General features: G+C 49.0%; 1 protein-coding gene across 4 annotated transcripts in view; it reads left to right on the forward strand.

Annotated features, from left to right (window-relative positions):
- Positions 1-18220, forward strand: part of FYN (FYN proto-oncogene, Src family tyrosine kinase) — a 123414-nt gene extending 105194 nt beyond the window's left edge. For all 4 annotated transcript variants that reach the window (XM_029595248.1, XM_029595245.1, XM_029595247.1 and 1 more), the window contains 3 exons: positions 5039-5192; positions 15880-16011; positions 17015-18220. In XM_029595248.1, the coding sequence (XP_029451108.1) occupies positions 5039-5192; positions 15880-16011; positions 17015-17223 (495 nt within the window). In that variant the 3' untranslated portion in view covers positions 17224-18220. The remainder of the gene's footprint in view (positions 1-5038; positions 5193-15879; positions 16012-17014) is intronic.
- The last annotated feature ends 6060 nt before the right edge of the window (positions 18221-24280 follow it).

A 24280-nucleotide genomic window follows, 5' to 3' on the forward strand; every position in this document is an offset into this window, starting at 1 on the left:
AGTGCTTTACCCCCTTGAGAAAACGTACAATGTCCGGCTGAACCAAAAGAGAAACATTATCCGCGGACTGGAGGAGTGAACCCAGCGCAGACACCTGGAGACATAAGGAGTTGTATGCGAGGCCCTTATCCAAACCGTCCTGTAGGAACGCCAGTATCTGAGAAATGGAGGCCCTGGAAGTGTGGGTATCATGCGCCGTGCACCAAGCCTCGAAAACCTTCCAGACCCTCACATATGCGACCGATGTCGAGGTCTTCCGGGCCTTGAGGAGCGTCGAGACTACCGCCTCGGGGTAACCTTTGCGTCGGAGCCGGCACTGTTCAAAAGCCAGGTCGCAAGACAGAAGCGTTCTGCCTGGTCGTAAAATACAGGCCCCTGATGTAGCAAGTACGGGAGATGGCCCAACCTGAGCGGACCGTCCACTGCCAGGTGAAGCAGGTCCGCGAACCAAGGACGACGCGGCCACTCGGGAGCTACCAGGATGACATGACCCCGATGGAGCTCTATCCTTCGAAGGACCTTGCCCACCAGAGGCCAGGGGGGAAAGACATAGAGTCGAAGGTAGTCCGGCCAAGGGAGCACTAAGGCGTCTACCCCTTCCGCCCCGCACTCCCTCCTGCGGCTGAAAAACCGAGCCGCTTTGGCGTTGACGGGCGTCGCCATGAGATCCAGGCGAGGTGGCCCCCAGCGACGAATTATAAGTTGCATTGCCTTGTCGGAGAGAGACCACTCTCCGGGGTCCAGTTGTTGACGACTCAAGTGATCGGCCTGAATGTTGTCCACGCCTGCAATGTGCGACGCCGCTAGGCGCTCTGTGCTTTTCCACCCACGACATCAAGAGGGATGTTTCGAGTGCCACCTGTCGACTCTTTGTGCCTCCCTGGCGGTTGATGTAAGCGACGGTGGTCGCGTTGTCCGAGAGGATCCTCCTCTTACACTTCTTGCCTCTGCACCAGAGGCAAGAAGTGTAAGAGGGCCAGATGCACCGCCCTGGTCTCCAGTCGATTGATCGGCCAAGCCGCTTGCTCTTTCGTCCACTGCCCCTGCGCGGAGCTCCGGTGGCACACCGCCCCCCAGCCAGAGAGACTGGCGTCTGTGGTGACCACCACCCAATCCGGTAACTCGAGAGACACGCCTTAGGCCAGGTGCTCTGGGTCCAGCCACCAACCCAGGCTGTCCTTGGCAAACTGTGGAAGAGGGAGCACTAGCTGGTAATCATGTGAGACTGGCTTCCAACGAGACAGCAACGCCGCCTGAAGGGGCCAAAGGTGCGCAAAGGCCCATGGAACGAGGTCAGTCGTGGAGGCCGTGGAGCACAAAAGTTGTAGATAGTCCTAGGAGATGGGCGTCTGCAATACAGTAAAGCGCTGAATTTGCTCCCGGAGGGCCTGGGCCTTGTCCGGACATAGAAAGACCTTGCCTTGCCCCGTGTCGAAGCGGGCCCCCAAGAAATCCAAATGCTGCGAAGGCGTGAGGGAGCTCTTGGCCAGGTTCACCACCCAGCCAAGGGACCGGAGAAGCTGAACGACCCTGGCGACCGCCGACTGCCCCTGAGTGAAGGACTTCGCTCGGATGAGCCAGTCATCCAAGTAGGGATGGACCAGGATCCCTTCCCGTCTCAGAGTGGCCTCCACCACAACCATGATCTTGGTGAATGTGTGCGGGGTGGTCACCAGACCGAAAGGGAGGGCCTGGAATTGAAAGTGCTGATTCAGAATCTTGAAGCGCAGATACCTCCGGTGTGCCTTGAAAATGGGAATGTGGAGATAGGCCTCCATCAGGTCGAGGGATGCAAGGAATTCCCCCTGATGTACCGCTGCAATCACCGAACGCAGTGTCTCCATGCGAAAGCGAGGAACCCTTAGGTGTCTGTTGACCTCCTTGAGATCCAGGATTGGATGAAAGGACCCATCCTTTTTGGGTACCACGAAGTAGATGGAATAATGGCCCAAGCCCACCTCTCCGAAGGGGACGGGTGCGATGGCCCCTAGCCTCAGGAGTCTGTCCAGGGTCTGTTGTACCACCAGCCTCTTGTGGCTCGACCCGCAGGGTGAGAAGAGGAACCTGTCCCTCGGGAGGCGGGCAAACTCCAAGACGTAGCCGTTCCTTAAGATGTCGAGAACCCATTGGTCCGAGGTGATGTGGACCCACTCCTCGTAAAAACTAGAGATACGTCCCCCGATTCGAGGAGTCGAGGAGTGGGCGAGGTTGGCATCATTGAACGGACTTGGAGGAGGTCCGGACTCGGCCCCTCCCGAGCGGGCCGCCGACCGCGAAAGGAATGAGACCAGGGCTGGGACCTGGCAGGCGGCCGGGGTGCCAGCGACTTGTAACCGCGATAGCGACGTTGCGTCCGGGTCAGAGTCCTGGCGTGAGTAAAAGATCTGAAGTTCCACTGGCGATCCTCTGGCAACCGATGGACCGAGTTCTCACCCAGGGACTTGATGATCTGGTCGAGATCCTCCCCAAATAGAAACTTACCCTTAAAAGGGATGGAACCGAGGCTGGACTTGGAAGAAGAGTCCGCCGACCAGTTACAAAGCCATAGGAGGTGCCGTGCGAACACTGCCGAAACCATCGATCTTGCCAGCACACGGAACAAGTCGTACAAAGCGTCCACCCCGACTCCAGACTATCCGCCTGCCGTGCTTCCTCGGGCGGTGAAGCCTGCGAGGTGAGTAGCTGCTGAACCCAGCGAAGAGTCGCCTGCTGCGCCAAAGAGCTACAGGCGGCAGCTCGTAAGCCCAAAGCAGAGACCTCAAAGATTCTCTTGAGGTAGATCTCCAACTTCTTATCCTGGGTGTCCCACAGAGCAGTGCCACCTGTCACCGGTATAGTCGTCCACTTGGTAACCGCAGAAACTGCCGAGTCCACCTTCGGAACCTTAACCAATTCCAAGAAATCCTCCGGGAGAGGGTAGAGTTTATCCATGGCTCGGCCGACCTTAAGGGAGGTCTTGGGGGCATCCCACTCTCTGGCCAGCAACTGCAGGAAGGTGGGATGGGTGGGAAAGGCCCGGGACAGCGGGCATAACCCAGCTAGGACTGGATCCCCCTTCTGGGCAGACGAAGTGACGGCTGGAACAGGGGGTGCTGGAGGTTCGGGTGGGGGATCCAGGTCTAACTCCTGCAGGATCTGAGGGATGAGGTCCTCCAGCTCCTCCCTTCGAAAAATGCGGAGGACCTGAGGGTCATCGCACTCCAACTGTGCCTCCAGGCTGGGGTCGTCCGGATGCGACGGGGGAACCCCCCGGATCCGAGGAGGAGCCCGCCCCTCCAGCCCAGATAGGGGCAAAGTGAACCCGGGAGGCCCCATGGGCGGGTCCCGGCCCCCCCCCCCACTGGGACCTGGGCCCCCTGAGGAGGCTCCGCCAACTGAGGTGCCTTGGCGGGAGGTGGGTCCAGTATGGGCATCCTGGGGGCCTCCAGACGCTGTAGGTAGGCATTATGCATAAGTAGAATAAACTCCGGGGAAAAAGGTGGGGGACCCGGGGGGGGGGGCAATGGGAGTGACGTCCGGGGGCCCCGGAACCCCTGGGACCACAAACGGAGTGAGGATCGGTGGGGAAGAAGCGCCATGGTCCTCTTCTTCCTCTTCTGCAGGCTGCTGCGTCCAGTCTGGTAAATCTAAGATGGCCGCCGTTCCCACCGGCGGCGGCGGAGGGGCCGACCCACGAGGCAAGGCGCGCGCCGAAGCGCGGGTCGGAAGGCCGCCCAGCGGGCCCGAGGTGCCATCCCCACCAGGGAGGCACCTAGCACAGACTCCCTCCCTGGAGAGCCTCTACCCCGGCTCGCCCAGGCTGAACAGCGGGAAGGCCGCGGCATGCCTGCCAGCAGTCGGAGGGGCGAGTCGCGAGGGGAGCCGCGAACGAAAGAGAAGCAGCGCAAAAGGCAGGGACTCAGCCCTGCACTCCCCCCAAGTGCCCCGGGAAGGCAGTCGGGGAAGTCCCCTCCCTGCTGCAGCGGCCCCGGGGAATAACAATGTCTCGGGGCTGCGGGGCACTAAGTGGCAACTGGTGTGAAGAGGCTGGCACCACCAGCTTTCCCTAGCAGATCAATAGCAGCTCTCCATCTAAAAAGGAGAAATTACAAAAACACTTACCCGAAGGCAAAGGAACAAGAAGCAGGAGAGGGAGAGAGACTGTAACAGACCTGCTACAAGCCCAGGAGAGAAGAAAACAAAACTTCTGCTCCTCCCAATTGAGACTTTTTTTTTTTTTTTAACTTTATCAAGCAATCACAAAGAAAAACCAACTTGATCCAAGCTAGGCGAGACTAAAAGAAGAAATCCCTGAAGAAAATTCCTTCAGAAAAAGGGGAAGCACCAAGTTCCCCTACTCCTATCTGCTGGAGTCAGAGATATACTGAGTTATAACAGAGGGTGCACTGGCTAATATGGCAGCACCTTCCGAAACCTTGCACTGACTCCATCTGCTGGACGGGGGATATAACCCACCGTCTGGACTGATCCTTGGTACTACAGGAACGAAAATTAGCAGGTAAGAAGTAATTTTCTTTTCCTTCATTCTAAGCGTGCTCTCTCTCCCTCTACAGGTGGTTGGGGGCATGGCAGTTCAGGTGGGCACTGCTAGATACATCTATTATTCATATGACTGGGGGAAAGGAGCCAGCATTCCTTCATCCTAAGCATTCTCTGTCTCCCTCTGCAGGTGACTGTGGATATTGCAGCTCAGGTAGTATAGTGTGGGCACTGATAGATATATTTATTATCCATATGACTGGGAAGGAACCAGCTTACCTTCATCCTAAGCATACCATGTCTCCCTCTGCAGGTGGTTGGGCATGGCAGCTCAGGTAGTGTAGTCTGGGCACTCTAAGATACATGTATTATTCATATGACTGGGGGAGGGGAGCCAGCGTTCCTTCATACTAAGCGTTCGCTGTCTCCCTCTGCAGGTGGCCGGGGCATGGCAGCTCAGAATGTGTAGTGTAGGCACTGATAGATACATTTATTATCCATATGACTAGACGGGAGCCAACGTTCTTTCATCCTAAGTGTGCTGTGTCTCCCTCTGCAGGTGGCCGGGGGCATGGCCTACATTGAGCGCATGAACTATATCCACCGGGACCTGCGCTCTGCAAACATCCTTGTAGGGAATGGCCTTATCTGCAAGATTGCAGACTTTGGACTGGCGAGGTTGATTGAGGACAATGAATACACAGCACGGCAAGGTACGATGACACTGCAAAGCCAGTGCGGCAAGTATTACAGTGCATGTTGGGAAGTCATCAGTGCCCCTGGGTAAAATCCTTGTAGGAGAATTATCTTCATGTTGCCATCTACAGTGACTTCAATTCATATTCTGAATTCATGGGTCCCAATGTTGCCTCTTCTTAGGGTTACCAAGTCTGGTACAAGGTGAGGAATTGCCATCCCAAGGGAACTGGGGAAATATAGTCCAGAAGATTGCATTTCCTATTGTGAAGACAGCCATCTAGAATACATTACCCATAATGCCTAGTAACGTGACATCTCATATAGCAAGGAGGAAGTGTTCAGAACATCAGAAACAGGATAAATGCTAAGCACATATTAGCAACATACAAATAATATAAAATGACACACTAAGAACATACTAAGAATGTGTGATCAACATGTTAACATGTATAGGGCCGTCTCCCCAAAACACGTTCTGAGACATGGACTGCCCACTGCCCCTGTCACTTCCTGGACAGGGCAGAAGGCAGAATGGCTGGGGAGGTAGAGAATGCAGAGAATGGGACCATAGACTTGATGTTGGTAGTGGTTTGCAGCAGGTAATAAGATTGGGGGGATTAGCATCAGGAAGTGTAGATGCACTGGATCCAAAGGGAACTGAGAGTATAAAACTCTACTGACCTGAGGTATTACTATGGCGTACACCTTCTGGCCAGCTGCTGGAAGCCCAAGAAAGTTGAAGTGACCTCTGAGACAGGTGGGAGAAATATACAAATCGGTTGAAACGTCCCCAGGACCTGGCTGGCTCTCAAGGAGCACAGGCGTGTGAACAGCTCAGGCCCATGGTGGGTTGTGGTGATGCCTGGAAGAAGTATGCAGATGGACTGCAACCTCCCCAGGACCTGGCTGGCTTTTTGGGGAGCACAGAGGACAGTTCAGGCCTGAGGTAGATTGTGGTGACTTCCAAAGTCAACTTCCGAGACAGCTGGGAGAAGTATACAGGTGGGCTGCAACCTCCCCATTACCTGGGGAGCCACATACTTTACACACCTATTTTCTAAAAGTAGATGCACACATTTTCTGGGCAAAATAATTGTAACACATGTGCATAAAAACTGCAGTTTATGCACAGAAGAAGGTATTTAAAGTATCTATGCACTCTGCTTAGGGAATGCTTACTTATGCGTGCACTTGTAGTCACCAGGTCATCCAGCTCTCCACAAGTTCACCTTGCCCCTTCAGCACTTCACTTTGACCTCCCACCCAAAAAGTGCAGACAGAGATCACATGCAATGCCATTTGCATGCCTCAGTTAGCGGGTGCAATGTATGCGCGTATCCTGCTTACAAAATTTTCACTCCCCAACCCCAGCCTGGAACGCCTTTTTCTTCCCTGTAACATTTACGTGTGACACCATAAGTAGTTGTACACGCATATTGTAGGCTTTTCCAAAGTACTTCTGACAAGAGTAAGTTCCAGTCTTATGCGTGGAACCCTCCTGAAAATTCAGTTGCACCCAGACTTCTGCACATAGATTGGAAGATTGTTGTCCCCGATTGATTACTCTCGACCAGTCAGGCCTTCAATGCTATCCTGTTAATTATTAATGCACTCGGACATGTCTCAAACTTTCCTCCAGACCAAAGAATGTATTTGATGGGACTGAACGGGATTTTATTTCTAAAATAACGCACAGATTTGGGGATTGCCTTGAACTCATTTCTAGGGTTTCAGAACTTAATGCGAACTCTTTTGCCATGGTAGAAGTGTATTCAGATGGTGTTGGAGTGGGGTCATCCCCCGCACCCCTTCGTTTTTGCTGTGGCTATGGAAACTACAGGAGAATCCAGATATTCATGGCAGTAATTTTGGTAGAGGAGAATGGAAGGCTTCAGTATTCCCAGCTTCAATGTCTTTATTCAAACTTTCAGTAGAAATTAAGAACATAAGAATTGCCCAGCATCCCATTTCCAATAGTGGCCAATCACAAGTACATGGCAGGATCCCAAACATTAAATAGATCCCATTCTACTAATTCCAGTAATAAGAAGTGGCTATTCCCTAAATCCACTTGGTTAATAGCAGTTTATGGACTTCTCCTCCAGGAACTTATCCAAGCTTTTCTTAAACCCAGCCACACTAATTGCCTTAACCACATCCTCTGCAATGAATTCCCGAGCTTGATTGTGCATTGAGTGAAAAGATGTTTCTCCGATTTGTTTTAAATGTGCTACTTGCTAACTTCAAGGATTACCTCTTAATCCTTCTGTTGCTGAAAGAGTAAATAATTGATTCACATTTACCTGTTTTATGATTTTATAGACCTCTAACATATCCCCCCTCAGCTGTCTCTTCTCCAAGCTCAACAGCCCTAACCTCTTTAGCCTTTCCTCATAGAGGAGCTGTTCCATCCTCTTTATCATTTTGGTCATTCTTCTCTGTACCTTCTCCAGTGCAACTATATCTTTTTTGAGATGCGGCAACCAGAATTGCACACAGTACTCAAGGTAAAGTCTCAACATGGAGTGATACAGAGGCATTATGACATTTTCCATTTTATTCACCATTCCCTTCCTAATAATTCCTAACATTCAGTTTGCTTTTTTGACTGAGCTGAGGATTTCACTGTATTGTTCACTGTGATGCCCAGATCTTTTGCCTGGGTGGTAATTCCTAATATGGAACCTAACATCGTGTAACTATAGCATGGGTTATTTTTCCCTATATGCATCACCTTGCACTTATCCACATTAAATTTCATCTGATATTTGGATGCCCAATCTTCCAGTCTCACAAGGTCCTCCTGCAATTTATCATAATCCAATGATTTAACTACTCTGCATAGTGTTGCGGCCGTCACTGCTCGACGTCCTCACTCCGCCCTTTTTACCTCTGTGGTGACTCCCTCCGGGTCTGATGGATGGCTGGCTGCCGCGGTGTCTCCATGCCACCTCCCTCTGGCGTCCCCGGACTGGCTCGACTTAGCAGATCCGCCATCTTGTCCTGATGCCTAGGTCGCATGCGCGCGCACGTCCCGACTCTTGTACCAGCAAGGGCGCGAACCTCAGGGGCGTCCCCCTGAGATGATGATGTCATCTGCTTCCAATATTTAAAGGTCTTTGAAAACGCTAACAAACTGAGTTAGCAAGGATACGGATAAGGATAAGCATACGGATACGTATTCGCTTTGGCAATCCAAACTACTCTGCCTCCTCGGACTTACCAGAGGTACCCGCTCCTCGGGGGCCTCGCTCTTTTCTTTACTTTCAGATTACAGATAGGAACCGGTACTCGCTCCTCGAGGGCCCATGTTCCTGGACACTCTGAAGATTCTCTACTGCCTGGAAGCTATCGCAGATACAAACAATTGTGAGTTACCCTCGCTCTCTCAGAGCTTTCCCTGGAACCAGGTACTCGCTCCTCGAGGGTCTAAACCTTTCCAGTTCCTGAGCTTACTTGAGACCTTACGTGAGTTTTGTCATCTAGTTCTAGTTCTATTCATGAACTCTGCCTACTCACTTTCTACAGTTTCTCAACAGCTCAGATCCTGGATTGCTGTTCCAGTACCTGAGGGACTACAGCCCTGCCGGGCATATCAGCTCACTACTGCCACCTCTGGTGGTTTCTAATAATCTGTTTAATAAAAGAACTAATGTGTGTCTGTCTCCATACTCCAGCCTAGCCGGTGGTCCCTCTCGGGGTATCCTCCCGAGAGCGTGGTCATCTGCCATCGGCCCAGGGATCCACCCACAACTATATCAGATTCATTACAGATTGCTACTCCTTAACAAGACGATATCTGAGGCACTACTAGATTGCTGACTCCTCCCTCTCCACGAGCCCGCTACACAGAGCTTTCTCTACAGATTGCTCCTCCTATCTGATTGCTCCTCCCATCAAGCATCTTCTCCATAGCAGATTCACAACAGATTACTATCTCCTCACGGAGATCCATAACAGATTGCTAACTCGAGCATCAGATATATAACACACAGTTTCCTGTCATCCACAGGTTCGATCACTTCACTCGTCATACCTCTTTCCATATCATTTATAAATATAATAAAAAGCACTGGTCCAAATACAGATCCTTGAGGCACTCCACTGTTTATCTCTCTCCACGGAGAAAACTGATCATTTAATCTTACTCTCTGTTTCCTGTCTTTTAATCAGTTGCAGTCCACAAAAGGACATTGCCTCCTATCCCATGAAGTTTAAATTTTCCTAGCATTCTCTCATGAGGGACTTTGTCAAACGCCTTCTTAAAATCCAAATACACTACATCTTCCAGTTCACCTTTATCCACATGTTTATTCACCCCTCCAAAAAAATGTAGCAAATTGGTGAGGCAAGACTTGCCTTGTGTAAATCCATGCTGTCTGTGTCTCATTAAATATATTTTCTGTGATTTTGTTTTTTAGAATAGTTTCCATTATTTTTCCCGGCACTAAAGTCAGGTTCACTGGTCTATAGTTTCCCGGATCACCCCTGGGCCCTTTTTAAATATCGGGTTACATAGGCCACTGCCAGTCTTCAGGAACAATGAGCAGTTTTAATGATAGGTTAACAATTACTTGTAAAAGATCTGAAATTTCATTTTTAAGTTTTGTCAGAACCCTGGGGTGTATACCATCTGGTCCAGGCAACTTGCTACTTTTCAGTTTGTCTGTCTGCCCTATTACATCTTCCAGGTTCACCATGATTTGGTTCAGTTCATCTGAATCATCACCCTTGAAAACCGTTTCTAGAATGGGTATCTTCCCAACATCCTCATTAGTAAACATAGAAGTAAAGAATTAATTTAGTCTTTCAGCGATGGCTTTATCTTCCCTAAGTGTCCCTTTATCCCTTCTATCATCTAACAATCCAACCAGCTCCTTCACATGCATCCTACTTCAGATAGGGATGTGCATTCGTTTTGAACGAATGCGCAATCCGCAACGTATAGGTCCCTATTTGTTGCATTTGTGGGGTTCCGAAACGTATGGCGAACCCCGACGAATGCAACGTATACTAACGAATAAAAACTCCACTCTCCTGATCCCCCCAAGACTTGCCAAAGGTCCCCGGTGGTCCAGCGGGGGTCCTGGAGCGATCTCTTGAAGTTGGGCTGTCGGCTGCCAGTATTCAAAATGGTGCCGATAGCCTTTTCCCTTATATGTCACAGGGGGTGCCGGTGCAGGAGAATGCTCCAGGACCCCCGCTGGATCACTAGGGACTTTTGGCAAGTCTTGGGGGGGGGGGGTCAGGAGGATGAGGGGTTGTAGTTAATTGAATTGAAAGGGTTGGGATGGTTTTTTATTTTATTTTAATGGGAAACGAATACCATATGTAACTAATGGGCGAATCGGGGTCCCCCGAAAACGGATGTAACTGATTTGGGTCCCGACGAATACCGAATCGAAAGTATCCGTCCCTGCTGCACATCCCTAGCTTCAGATATATTTAAAAAACATTTTATTATGAGTTTTTACCTCTGTGGCCAGCTTCATTTGAAATTCTCTCTCTTAGCCTTACTTATCAATGTTTTACATTTAACTTGCCAATGCTTATGCTTTATCCTATTTTCTTCAAATGAATCTTTCTTCCAGGTTTTGAAGGAAGATCTTTTGGCTAAAATATTCTTTTCACCTCACTTTTTAACCTTGCCAGCAATCGTTTGGCCTTCCTTCCACCTTTCTTAATGCATGGAATACATCTGGACTGCGTGTCTAGGATGGTATTTTTAAACAATGTCCACACCTGTTGTACACTTTTTACCTTTGCAGCTGCACCTTTCAGTTTTTTCTTACTATTTTCCTCATGTTATCAAAGTTTCCCTTTTGAAAATGAAATGTTAGAGACATAGATTTACATATTGTCCCCCTTCCAGTTATTAGTTCAAATTTGATCATGTTGTGATCACTATTGCCAAGCAGCCCCACCACCATTACCTCTCTCACCAAATCCTGCGCTCCACTGAGAATTAGAGCCAAAATTGATCCCTCTCTCGTTGGTTCCTGACCCAATTGCTCCATAAATCTGTTATTTATTCCATCCAGGAACTTTATCTCTCTAGCATGTCCTGATCTTACATTTACCCAGACAATATTGGCGTAATTGAAATCTTATTAATGCAAAAGGGAACATATATAATAAATTTCCAACAGAACCTAATACATTCAATACAGATTTTTTTTATTTTTTAATAATACATAAAATAATTTTAATACAATATTTAAATTTGTATTAACAATCAAGAAACATAAATATTTTTTACAAGTACATTTTCATAGCAAAAGACACACCACACAAATATAGACATACAAAATAGAACATAGAAAATAAAAAATACCCTAACATATCACATGTGACCAGTCACACATCCATACAAAAAATAAAATCTAAACAGTACTATGTTAATCACTAAATTTTCTCAAGAACCCTTCTTCCTGGAAAGAACCAAGTTCCAATCCAACTCCTTAATACATTCTGAAAAGGACAGCCAGATCTCTAATCCAATCCATAGAACTTTCTAACGGGAACAACTTCCAAATTTACATTCTGGACATAGATCTTCACAAAGAGCAAGAACTCTCCGTAGGAACGAAGCTCCAACTAGGGCTCAAGTTTCGCCTCACACAGCGAGGCTGCTTCAGGGGAACAGCTCCAAGATATAAAATATCAGAAAGCCAAGATATAACAATTTAAATCAAAATCGGGCGGCAGGGATCTTCAATGAGCATTCTTTTACTTATTCCACCCAATTACGCCAGGATTATCAGTTCACCTTCAACAATTAGACGACAAAAAACAGCTGATCGATGTAATGTTCAAATTTTGCAAAGAGCTTAAACAACCATTTATCGCAGTGAGAAAATCTTTGGGAGCATTTAAACCTCTGCCTTCATCACCAATGGCATCACACACTTTGTGCCTTCAGTCAAGAGATCTTGAAGTGCCAAAGTTGAGCAAGAGAACCGCTATTAAACCTGTCCAGAATGTACCTTTGGAAGTTATTCCCCATAGAAAGTTCTATGGATTGGATTAGAGATCTGGCTGTCCTTTTCAGAACGTACTAAGAAGTTGGATTGGAACTTGTTCTTTCCTGGAAGAAGGGTTCTTGAGAACATTTTGTGATTAACATAGTACTGTTTAGATTTTATTTTTTGTATGGATGTGGATGTGTGATTGGTCACACGTGATATGTTAGGGTATTTTTTATTTTCTATGTTCTATTTTATATGTCTGTATTTGTGTGGTATGTCTTATATTTTGCTACGAAAATATTGTATTTGCAAAACATATTTATCTTTCTTGATTGTTAATATAAATTTAATACAAATACATAAAATTATTTTATGTATTAAAAAAATAAAGAAATCTATGTTGAATGTATGTATTAGATTCCGTTTGAAATTGATTATATACGTACCATTTGGCATTAATAACATATTCTTGTAAGAGAGTATTTTATTTTTAGCCAATTACTTTTTTCTTACTGGATTGGTAATTGAAATCTCCCATTATTACTGCACTACCACTTTGGTTAACTTCACTGATTTCTCGTAGCATTTCGTCATCCATCTCATCATTTTGGCCAGGTGGATGGTAGTATACTCCTATCACTATATTCTTCCCCAACACACATAGGATTTTAAAAGCCCTGTGGGCCAGATTTTTAAACCTACGCGTGGGCGTAGATTTGTGCGCGCAACCCGGCGCGCACAAATCTACACCCAATTTTATAACATGCGTGGTAGCCGCGCGCATGTTATAAATCCGGGGTCAATGCGTGCAAGGGGGTGCACACTTGTGCACATTGCGCGCGCCAAGCCCTAGGGGAACCCCGATGGCTTTCCCTGTTCCCTCCAAGGCCGCTCCGAAATCGGAGCGGCCTTGGAGGGAACTTTCCTTCCGCCCCCCCCCCCCCCCCCCCCCCCCCCGATCTTTGTTGACAAAGTTGCACCTGCCTCTGGGCAGGCGTAGGTTGCGCGCGCCGGCCAAGTGCGTAACCCTTTGAAAATCTGCCCCATGTGCGCCAAAGTTGGGAGATATGCACAGAAATTGGGCTGGCACACGCCACATTGATTTTAAAAAGCGTGTGAGTATGCACGTATCTCCAGGTATGTGTGCAAAAAATTATTTGCAAAAAAGGGGCGGGGAATGGTTGTGATCTGGGCAGGGCATGGGTGTTCCTAGATTTCTCAATGAAATCTGCATGTAAGTATTTACACACACAAGCATGCACCAGGTTTTCCTACCACGTAACTTTACTTCTGCTATGGATGGTGTGTAAAGTTCCCCAGTTCCTTACAAAACTAAATCCCTCTTCCTTGCACCGTCATTTCATCCACGCATTGAGACTCCGGAGCTCTGCCTGCCTCTGGTGACCTGTGTGTGGAACAGGGAGCATTTCAGAGAATGCTACCCTGGAGGTTCTAGATTTAAGCTTTCTACCAAGAGCCTAAATTTGGCTTCCAGAACCTCCCTCCCACATTTTCTTATGTCGTTGGTGCCCACATGTACCATGACAGCCGGCTCCTCCCCAGCACTGTCTAAAATCCTATCTAGGTGACGCGTGAGGTCCGCCACCTTTACTCCAGATAGGCAAGTTACCAGGCAATCCTCAGCCCACCAGTCAGCTAGCTATTAAATTTCCCTTCAAGGGAAGAATTTAAAATACTGTTTCCCTTGGGGAAAATCATTTTGACATGTTTTACACAGGTAAATGTGTTTCCCTGTACAAAAGCTCCTCTCAGACATAGCCTCTTGCGTGTGTCCTGAGGGTGACTGTGCTGACTGCACAGAAAAGCTCAAAGACTCAAGCTTCTACTCTTCCAAGATGATTTTAGACTTGTACTCCAAGCACTTATCCTTTCAGGATTAATTACTTATATAACGGCCTTCCAGTTTCAACACTTCGTCCGCTTCAACTTATTCAAAATTCTGCTGCTCGACTTCTAACTGGCTCCAAACTTAAAAACCACATAACTCCAGTTTTGCTAAACCTACACTGGTTGCCAATTAAACAAAGAATTCACTATAAAATCTTAACCTTAATATTCAATTTAATCCACAATCCATCGGCTATCTGGCTATGTACAACTCTCCGTCTATATCAACCCCTGCCTTTTTTACGGTCATTAGACAAAAACCTTCTCGATGTTCCAACAGTTAAAATTGCGAGATTAGAAATGACCAGGAAACGTGCTTTTTCAGTGGCAGGGCCTCTACTTTGGAATTCCTTCCCAACCTCTCTCAGAACAACATCTAATCCAAAAGAATTCAAGAAAAAACTGAAAACATATCTCTGCTGCACTGCCTTCAATCTAACATACACAGGCTAATATCACTATTCCACCTACGATACTTTCTTCTGCATTATGTTGTATTTTGTTACTTTTTATTTGCTTTGTTTAAAATTATTAATTTTTACTTTATTTTATATCATTTCAATCAAATGCATTTTATTTTCAATGCCTCTGTTTTTACCCTTTGAATTATGTATGTGTTATCTAAATTGTAAACCGCTTAGTCCATGCTATGAATAAGCGGTATATAAGAGACTTTTAAATAAATAAATAGGAAAGGCATTAAACTAAACTGAGGTGTGCATATGGAGCCTTTCCTTTGGAAATGATACCCTCGTGTTCTTTAGGACTTCCGAAGCATACAGGTATAAAAGTACCTGAGTTTCAGCCCCTTAGCGTGCCGGCCCCCTGGGTACAGCTGAGATGAATGTGGAGGCGTGCAGGGCAGGGTGACACTCGCTAACACTGGCCAGGCCGCAGCAGCCAAAACTGGGCGCATAGTGGCAAGCCAGGAATGAAGACGTTCGTCAGCTCACATTTGAAGAGCGAGGTTTAATTTTGAGCCGTATAACAGAAAGTTCAGCTTTAAACAGAACCAATGAGTCAGACACGAGAGCCAATTTATTTTATTTATTTATTTTTAATTTTTATATACCGGAATTCCTGTATACAATACAAATCAGTCCGGTTTACATGGAACGAAAAGATAGCCCTGGTCTGGGAAGTCAGATCAGGGTTTTTTTTACAAAGAACATTGAACAATAACATATAATACATTCATAATACAAAGAACATTGAACAATAACAATAAATCCTTAAATATTTTCGTAATTTAATTAAAATAAAATAAAAGAAGCGATGAGGAAGGGCTCAGAAAAAGCTGAGTGTGGACCAGCCATACCCACAAAACCATTGCTTTAATCCTCGCCGAATAAAAAAAAAACATGGAAACGGACTCTTCTGCTTAATTCAGATAGCGCTGCCCCGTGATCTGTGCTTTACATGGCCACAGCTGACCCAGATTTCCTGTGGACTCCTGTGGGACAAGCTTCAGAGGGTGAAGGGTCCTCGAGCACAGTGCACAGAGTTGCCTTTAGATACTCAGGGATTTTTCACATTCCCTTAGGCTAACCATAAAGGGAATCATTAGGTCAGGGGTGGCAGCTCTAGCCTTTGAGCACCACAAATCAGTCGGGCGCTGAGGAGATTCACAATCAATATGCATGCACTGGAGGCATCTTATGGATATTCAGTCTGGATAACTTGAAATCCCAGCCAGCTCGCGGTGCGCGAGGGTCGGAGTTGCCTAGCCCAGCAGTTGGGCTCAGTAGACCTCAGCTCTTACTTCATGCATGTCCATAATGTGTTACCATGCAGTTCTGTGACTGGTCCATGCTTCTTGCTGTAGGTGCAAAGTTCCCCATAAAGTGGACAGCACCAGAGGCGGCGCTGTACGGAAGGTTCACCATTAAGTCCGATGTCTGGTCCTTTGGCATTTTACTGACGGAGCTGGTAACCAAGGGGAGAGTGCCTTACCCAGGTGAGAACAGAGAGCAAATCTCGCATGCATGACGCTTCTCTGCGAGTCTTATCAAAGCTTCTTCTTCCTTCTAATCATCTTTATATACCCAATGGAAAGAGTTTGTGTAAGCACTTACCTAGTCAGCAGTATAGCTAGAGAGGACAGAAAGGCCTGCCTCCTCCTCAGGCTGTAATCCTGTGCCCTGTGCAAAGGAGACCTGCCCCCTCCTCAGACTGTACTCCTGTGCCCTGTGTAAAGGAGACCTGCCCCCTCAGGCTGTAATCCTGTGCCCTGTGTAAAGGAGACCTGCCTCCTCCTCAGGCTGAACCCTGTGCCCTGTGTAAAGGAGACCTGCCTCCTCCTCAGGCTGAAATCCTGTGCCCTGTGTAAAGGAGACCTGCCTCCTCCTCAGGCTGAAATCCTGTGCCCTGTGTAAAGGAGACCTGCCTCCTCCTCAGGCTGAAATCCTGTGCCCTGTGTAAAGGAGACCTGCCGCCTCCTCAGGCTGAAATCCTGTGCCCTGTGTAAAGGAGACCTGCCCCCTCCTCAGGCTGTAATCCTGTGCCCTGAGTAAAGGAGACCTGCCCCCTCCTCAGGCTGTAATCCTGTGCCCTGTGTAAAGGAGACTTGCCCCCTCCTCAGGCTGTAATCCTGTGCCCTGTGTAAAGGAGACCTGCCCCCTTCTCAGACTGTACTCCTGTGCCCTGTGTAAAGGAGACCTGCCCCCTCCTCAGGCTGTAATCCTTTGCCCTGGGTAAAGGAGACCTGCCTCTTCTGCAGGGTGAAATTCTGTTTGCTGTGCAATGGAGACCTACTTCTTTCTTGCCCTGTAATCTCTCACCCCTATTCCAACATGGACCCTGGGGTCATACACAGTACCTATGTTTTGGTGGTGCAAGAGAGATTACAACAAGGCATTGCACCAGATGTGGTGACGTGTCCCTTGAAACATATGAAGCCGCTGTCCTGTCAAAGGCTGCCCTTTTCCAGTTATGACCTCCTGCTCTGCTTTGTTTTTCAGGGATGAATAACCGGGAGGTGCTGGAGCAGGTGGAGCGGGGATACAGGATGCCATGTCCCCAGGACTGTCCCAGTTCCATGCATGAGCTCATGGTTCACTGCTGGAAAAAGGATCCTGAAGAGCGACCCACGTTTGAGTACCTGCAGGGCTTCCTGGAAGATTACTTCACTGCTACAGAGCCTCAGTACCAGCCTGGAGAGAACTTATAAATTCCTGCTCCCATGCCCTCTTCCCCCCAGCACTCGCCCCACCAACGTGCTGCAGGCCTGGGATCCGTGCCTTCCACCCCTCCACTAGCTTCCAGTTAATTGCCAAGGTTGTCCTAGGAGTCAGAAGCTTCCGGCCTGCTCTAGGCTTACTCGTCAGCACTGTAGCTGGCCCTTCTCCCCTTTCCTGTTCATCATCTTCAGTAGCCCACATGACTGCCATGGGCCAGGCCTGATGCGGCCCCTTCACGAGCCTGGCACTCAGCCTTGGGTGTGCACTTCCACAAGCTGAGTCCATGCACACCTGGAGCAAACTTTCAATTCAGGCCAGAGCCCTGCAGCCTGCTTTTCAAGGGGAAACAAAACGTTCTCTCCATCTTTTATTTCTTCTTTTAAAGAAACAGCAAGACAAACAGCAAGACCCTGGCGGGGCTCTCTGCTTTGCAGGCCTGAGCTTCTCCTGTACACACGGGTGCGATGGGACTGCTGCAGGGGCCAGCACCAGCGGGCTGTGACCTAGCAGGATTCTGCAGAGTTCCCCTGCCTCTGACTGGCACTGAAGCTGGCTGAAATTCACCAAAAGCGATAAACTGAATTCATTCATCACCTTTCATCCAGACAGGCTCATGATGTGCTTTACATGCAGCCTCCTGTGGGGTGGAGGAGCCAGGCAGCATATTCCTAGGGCTTGGCTACATGAAGGCTTCCAAAGGCAGAGGAAAGACATTTGGTGGTTGTTATTATTATAACAGAGTAAATGGAGGCACAGAGAGATAAAATGACTCTCCCAGGGTCACACACAGAGCGTCAGTGATAGAGCTGGGATTAGAACTGAGGCACAGAGAGATAAAGTAACACCACATACTAACCCAGTTAATGACTGCAGAAAAGGACCAGCTGGCCCATCGAGTTCCCAGCAAGCTTCTTATGGTTGTACCTGCCGCTCCATGCAGGTTACCTCCATGTTTCTCTCAAGGGTAGTGACTCATCCAGGGACCCACACAGAGAGTCAGTGACAGAGCTGGGATTAGAACTGAGGCACAGGGAGATGAAGTGACTCACCCAGGGTCACACACAGAGTCAGGGACAGAGCTGGGATTAGAGCTGAGGCACAGGGAGATACGGCGACTCTCCCAGGGTCATGCAGAGAGTCAGTGACAGAGCTGCGATTAGAATTTAGGCACAGAGATAAAGTGACTCACCCAGGGTCACACACAGAGTAAGTGATAGAGCTGGGATTAGATCTGAGGCACAGGGAGATAAAGTGACTCACCCTAAGGTCCCACAGAGAGTCAGTGACAGAGCTGGGATTAGAACTGAGGCACAGGGAGATGAAGTGACTCACCCAGGGTCACACACAGAGTCAGGGACAGAGCTGGGATTAGAGCTGAGGCACAGGGAGATACGGCGACTCTCCCAGGGTCATGCAGAGAGTCAGTGACAGAGCTGTGATTAGAATTTAGGCACAGAGATAAAGTGACTCACCCAGGGTCACACACAGAGTAAGTGATAGAGCTGGGATTAGATCTGAGGCACAGGGAGATAAAGTGACTTTCCCAGGGTCATGCAGAGAATCAATGACAGAGCTGGGATTAGAACTGAGGCACATGTAGATAAAGTGTCTCTACCAGGGTCATGCAGAGAGTCATTGACAGAGCTGGAATTAGAACTGAGGCACAGTGAATTAAAGTAACTCCCAGGGTCATACAGAGAATCAATGACAGAGCTGGGATTAGAGTTGAGGCACAGGGAGATATAGTTACTCACCCAGGGTCACACACAGAGAGTTAGTGACAGAGCTGGGATTAGAGCTGAGGTACAGGGAGATAAAGTGACTCACACAGGGTCACACGCAAAGCGCCAGTGAGAGCTGAGGTTAGAGTTGAGTTACAAGGAAATAAATAGCCTGATTTTAAAACATGCGCACGTGTAAAAATCAGGAGTTAGGTGCTTGGCCGGGCCCTGTGCAAGCCGCACGCATTTTCAGAAGGGCCCAGCTGGTTGTGTAACTCCCGTTCCTGTTCATACCCAGATCAGTCAAAATGAGTGGGTTTATGCATGCCTACCAGCAGATGGAGACAGAGAACAAAACGTTGAGGCACTGCTACATGTCCGAGAGTGCCACCTGCAGTCCCTCAGTATTTCTCTGTGTCCAGCAGATGGTAGAGGTGCAAACCCTGCAGTCTGTTAGTTAAAAAGAAAAGTAAAGTTAGTACAGAGTAGGGAAAAGAAGATCTGTGCTCCTAGAGGTCTTAGGTTCCTTCATGGGCCATCCCTCTGGTTGAGCAGGGTGAGCAGGGGTTGGAAATCCCTGGCCAGGCTCCACCCTTGATTCCAGGGGGAGGGAAAGCCAGGGGTTCTAGTTCCCTCGCTCCCCCTGAGGGCCTCCCTCTGAAGCCAGCTTGTGGAAGTGTCCTGGAGTGTTTCTGTCCCCTTTCTGTCCTTCCTAGAGGGACTGGGGAGCCGTCAGTATGGTTAATTGTTTCCTTGCTGTGGTCGGTTGGCTCAGCATCAGGGGGAGGAGAGAATCACGTGGCTTGTGCTGTCCTTTCAGCACACGGAGCCCGGACAGCAGCGCTGCTGTGGCGGCTTTATTTTTTCTCCTGCTCAGTTTATTTTTAGCCGCGAGCTGCGCATGCCATGCTGACTGAGCGCGGGAAATCCTGTCGGGCCTGCGGGGGGAAGGCGTTCTCACCTCAACGTGGCCCTTCTCTGCCCGAGATTTGTCTCTGGAGGCATGGAAGCTTCGACACTGACTCCCAGGGGCAGACACTGCACTCGGGCTGCAGGCCCTGTGCAGGAGGCCCCGGGGGGGGGGGGGGGGGGCTCAGAGACGGTGGCCAATTTGGGAAGAGCCCTGCCTTGGATGTGGAGAGCAGGGATTCCCCTCCCCCGCTTTCTCCTGTGGTTCAGGGATCAGATGGGGGTGGAGAGGAGTCAGCAAACGCAGGAAAGGACTCAGGGACCGCAGAGCAGGTGACCCGCGGTGGCTTTTCTGCGCATTTCGTTTTGCTGATTTCGCTAGGCAAGCAATGGCGAATAAGTGGCCTTCCTCTCGGCTGGTCCGGACTGGCCTTAAGAGACCTGGGACTGAGGTGCCTCCACAGAAGGGGGGCATTTTGCGCCTGTTGAGTCTCGAGCGTTCACTTGGTGTTGAAACTTCGTCTGAGGGTGATGATCCAACAGGCGATGGATCTGCAGGAGCTGCAAGAGGACCAGGATGCTGGTCAGGGCATGGATCTGGGGGCTGCATTGCTGGGGGATCTGGATATAGACAAGGTCCCTTTGATGGAAGGGGTTGATCCTAGGGTTGTTAGGTTATTTCACAAGGATGAATTGCGACTGCTCATCCCTGGAGGAACTGGGGATTAAGGTGACACAGGAGGACTCTGACACGGAGGGGGTAAACCCGGTGTTGGAGGGTCTGCGTGGACCACCTAGGACATTCCCCTTGCTGAAGCAGGTGAAGAAGTTGATTGACCAGGACTGGGATTCCCTGGAAGCTGGACTGATAGTGGCCAGGGCTATGGCCAGGTTGCATTCCCTGCCTGAGAGCATCTTAGAGATGTGGAAGCTGCTGAAAGTGGATGCAGCAGTATTGGTGGTGACAAAGAAGATGACCATTCTGGTGGCAGAGTCAGCGGTTTTGAAGGATGTCCAGGATCAGAAGCTGAAGATCCTGTTGAACAGGCTGTTTGAGGTCTCAGCTCTGAGCCTGAGGGCTTAGTCTGCACCAAAGTTAGTTATGCAGAGGGCTTATTTCTGCTGGGTGCAGAAGGTGCAGGAGTCCACTGGAGGTACCCCTGGGGCTGCTAGCCAGGATACTCGCCTGGAAGTGGGTGTGGCTTATATGGTGGATGCGCTCTGTGATTTGCTTCGTGCTTTGGCTAGGAACATGGTGTCTGCGATGGCAGCATAAAGGCTTCTGTGGCTACGCAATTGGTCAGCGGATGTTTAGTCAAAGGCGCAACTTGCCTTCGACTAATCTCCCCTTTAAGGGACAGTTATTGTTTGGTGAGGAACTGGAGAAGCTGATGAAGCATCTGGCAGACTCTAAGAGGAATTGGTTGCCTGAGGATAAGAAGGGCACTAAAAAGACCTTTCCATCTCACTCTCGCTTCCGCGAGATAAGAAGATTTTGTGCCAGCAGAGGTTCGTCCGGTTCTTCACAGAAACAGGGTTCAGGACAGCAGCAGTCTTTTCGGGGTACCCATAGACCGGCCAGAGAGGGTTCTGGAGAGGGATCCGGAGGTGCCAAGCCCGCCCAATGAAGGCAGGCTGGTCCACTCCTCCCTCGTGACTGTTGAAGGAAGGTTATGCCGTTTTTACAAGGAGTGGACCAAAATCACTTTGGATCAGTGGATACTGGAAGTAATAAGACAGCTAAGCATTAGAATTTTCTTGATCCCTCAAGGAGGCCTTTGTAGTGTCCCGTTGCGTTTTGCCCACCAAGCAAGCGGCAGTGCAGGACACTCTGCTACACCTGCAGCGATTGGAAGCCATCCTCCCGGTGCCGCTCGAGGAGCACGCTCAGGGAAGCTATTCAGTGTACTTTGTGGTTCTTAAGAAGGAGGGCTCATTTCGGCCCATTCTGGATCTTCAGAGAGTCAATGCAACATTGTGAGTTCCACGTTTTCAGATGGAAACGCTGTGAACAGTGATTGTGGCAGTGCACAAAAGAGAGTTCCTGTCCTCTTTTGATATGACGGAGGCATATCTCCATATTCCCATCAGGGAAGATCATCAAAGATTTCTGTGATTCACTGTGCTAGGAGAGCATTTTCAGTTTCAAGCCCTGCCCTTCGGATTGCTACAGCGCCAAGAACGTTCATGAAGGTGATGATAGTAGTGGTGGTGATCCTCAGAAGAAAGAGGATACTGGTTCATCCTTATCTCGACGATTGGCTTATTCGGGCAAAGTCTGAAGCACTTCACCTCCATTCAGCGACTGACGGAGTGCCTGGAGTCCCTAGGCTGGGTGATAAACCGGGCAAAGAGTCAGCTGGTCCCGTCTCAGTCCTTGGACTGTCTGGGTGCAAGATTCAACACCCTCATAGGCAAGGTGTTTCTCACCCTGGAAAGGATTCTCAAGTTGCAGTCACACTGGATCTGGCTCCATGGGCTTTTGCGCACATGCATCCTTTACATAAAGCTCTCCTATCCCAGTGGAATCCGATGTTGCAGGAGTTTCAAGTGACATTGCTGCTTCAGGAAAAGGCCAGTACAGTCTCTCATGGTGGCTATCGTGGTCCAATTTGGAGAAGAGAGTGGATCTGGAGGTTCCAGACTGGGTGGTAGTGACCACGGATGCCAATCTCAGTGGTTGGGCAGCGGTGTGTCAAGAATCGGCAGCCCAAGGGCAGTGGTTCCCAGTGGAAGCGTCGTGGTCCATCAACTGTCTGGAAACAAGGGCGGTGCAGACAATGCTGCTGTTCTTTCTCCCTTGGATTCAGGGCTGGGCAGTATATGTGTTCTCGGATAATGCAACAACGGTGGCCTATATCAATTTGCAGGGCAGAACGAAGAGTTGTTTGGTGGCTCAGGAGATTCACAAGCTCTTTGCCTGAGCAGAGCTTATCTAGCAGCGTCTCACATAGCAGGCGTAGACAATGTGCAGGCGGGCTATCTCAGCAGGCATCAACTAGACCCAGGAGAATGGGAGTTGTCAACGGAGACATTTGCACTCCTTCGGTGCAGGTGGGGTGAACCCTAGTTCGATCTCATGGCAACAAGGAAGAATGCCAAGGCAACCAAGTTTTTCAGCTGCCAGAGGGAATTCGGCTCTGCAGGGATAGGCGCCCTGGTTCAGCTGAGGCCAAAGAGGCTACTGCTATATGTCTTTCCTCTGTGGCCGCTTGTAGGTCGGGTGCTACGTCTCATCGAGCAGCATCAGGGACGAGTGAATCTGGTAGCGCCGGAGTGGCTGCAACGTGCGTGGTTTGCGGATCTGGTGCTGCTGGTGGTGGACGGGCCTGATCGCTTAAGCCATTTGAAGGATCTGCTGCGTCAGGGACCCATCTTGTCGGAACAGGGGGATCACTTCTGTCTAGCGGTTTGGCTTTTGAAAGGCGGCGTTTCCGTCTGAAGGGAGTATTCTGAGCCGGTATTCTGATTACTACTCTGATTCAGGCTAGGAGATCCTTCCTTTCTTTGGCATATATCAGAGTTTGGAGAGTGTTTGAGTCCTAGAGTGTGGCTCATGACACTGATCCCTTGCAGGCAAATGTAGCCCAGGTTGTGGCCTTTTTGCAGGAGGGGCTGTCGAAAGGTTTGGCCTATAATTCTCTCAGAGTCCAGGTGGCAGCCGTAGGTTGTTTTAGAGGAAGGCTACAGGGAAGACCTTTCGCTTTGCATCCGGATGTAGTGCGTTTTTGAAAGGAGCAAAGCATTTGTGCCCTCCAGTTCGAAATCTTTGTCCATCCTGGAGTCTCAATTTGGTTCTGAGAGTCTTGTGTGACCCTCTTTTCAAGCCTTTATGCAGGGCTTCTTTGAAGGATCTTACACAGAAGGCGGTGTTTCTAGTGGCGATTTGCTCGGCGAGACCCATTATGATTATGATTATTTTTCGAAAGACCTCTCCTGATTCTGGATACTCCTGGTGATGCAGAGTTTAATTTTGTTCTGCAAAAGATAATTGTATATAGTTCTTGCAGTTTGTAGATTTAAAAAAAAAAAAAAAACATTTTTTTTTCTTCACCCTAGTTCAGGGGTCAGTTTGGTTGGGAGTTCCAACTTGTTCCCCAGCTCTTTTAGAGGAAGAAATCCTGGTGGTTGGGAGTTACACATCATGGCTTGGGTACAGGTCAATAGTGAGGGACTGCAGGTGGCATTCTCAGTTATGCTGATGTGCGCATTTTATAAAATCGGCGCATCCATGTGTACGCACGAGGAACCACGCATATATGGACGTGCATGCATGGGTCTTAAAATTGACCCCGAAGGGCCTCACCCAGTTTCACACACAGAGGCAGTGACAGAGCTGGGATTAGAGCTGAGGCACAGAGAGATAAAGTGTCTCACCCAGGGACACACACACAGTCAGTCACAGAGCTGGGATTAG

This window comes from Rhinatrema bivittatum, chromosome 3 (genome assembly GCF_901001135.1).
Source record: "Rhinatrema bivittatum chromosome 3, aRhiBiv1.1, whole genome shotgun sequence".
NCBI lineage: Eukaryota > Metazoa > Chordata > Amphibia > Gymnophiona > Rhinatrematidae > Rhinatrema > Rhinatrema bivittatum.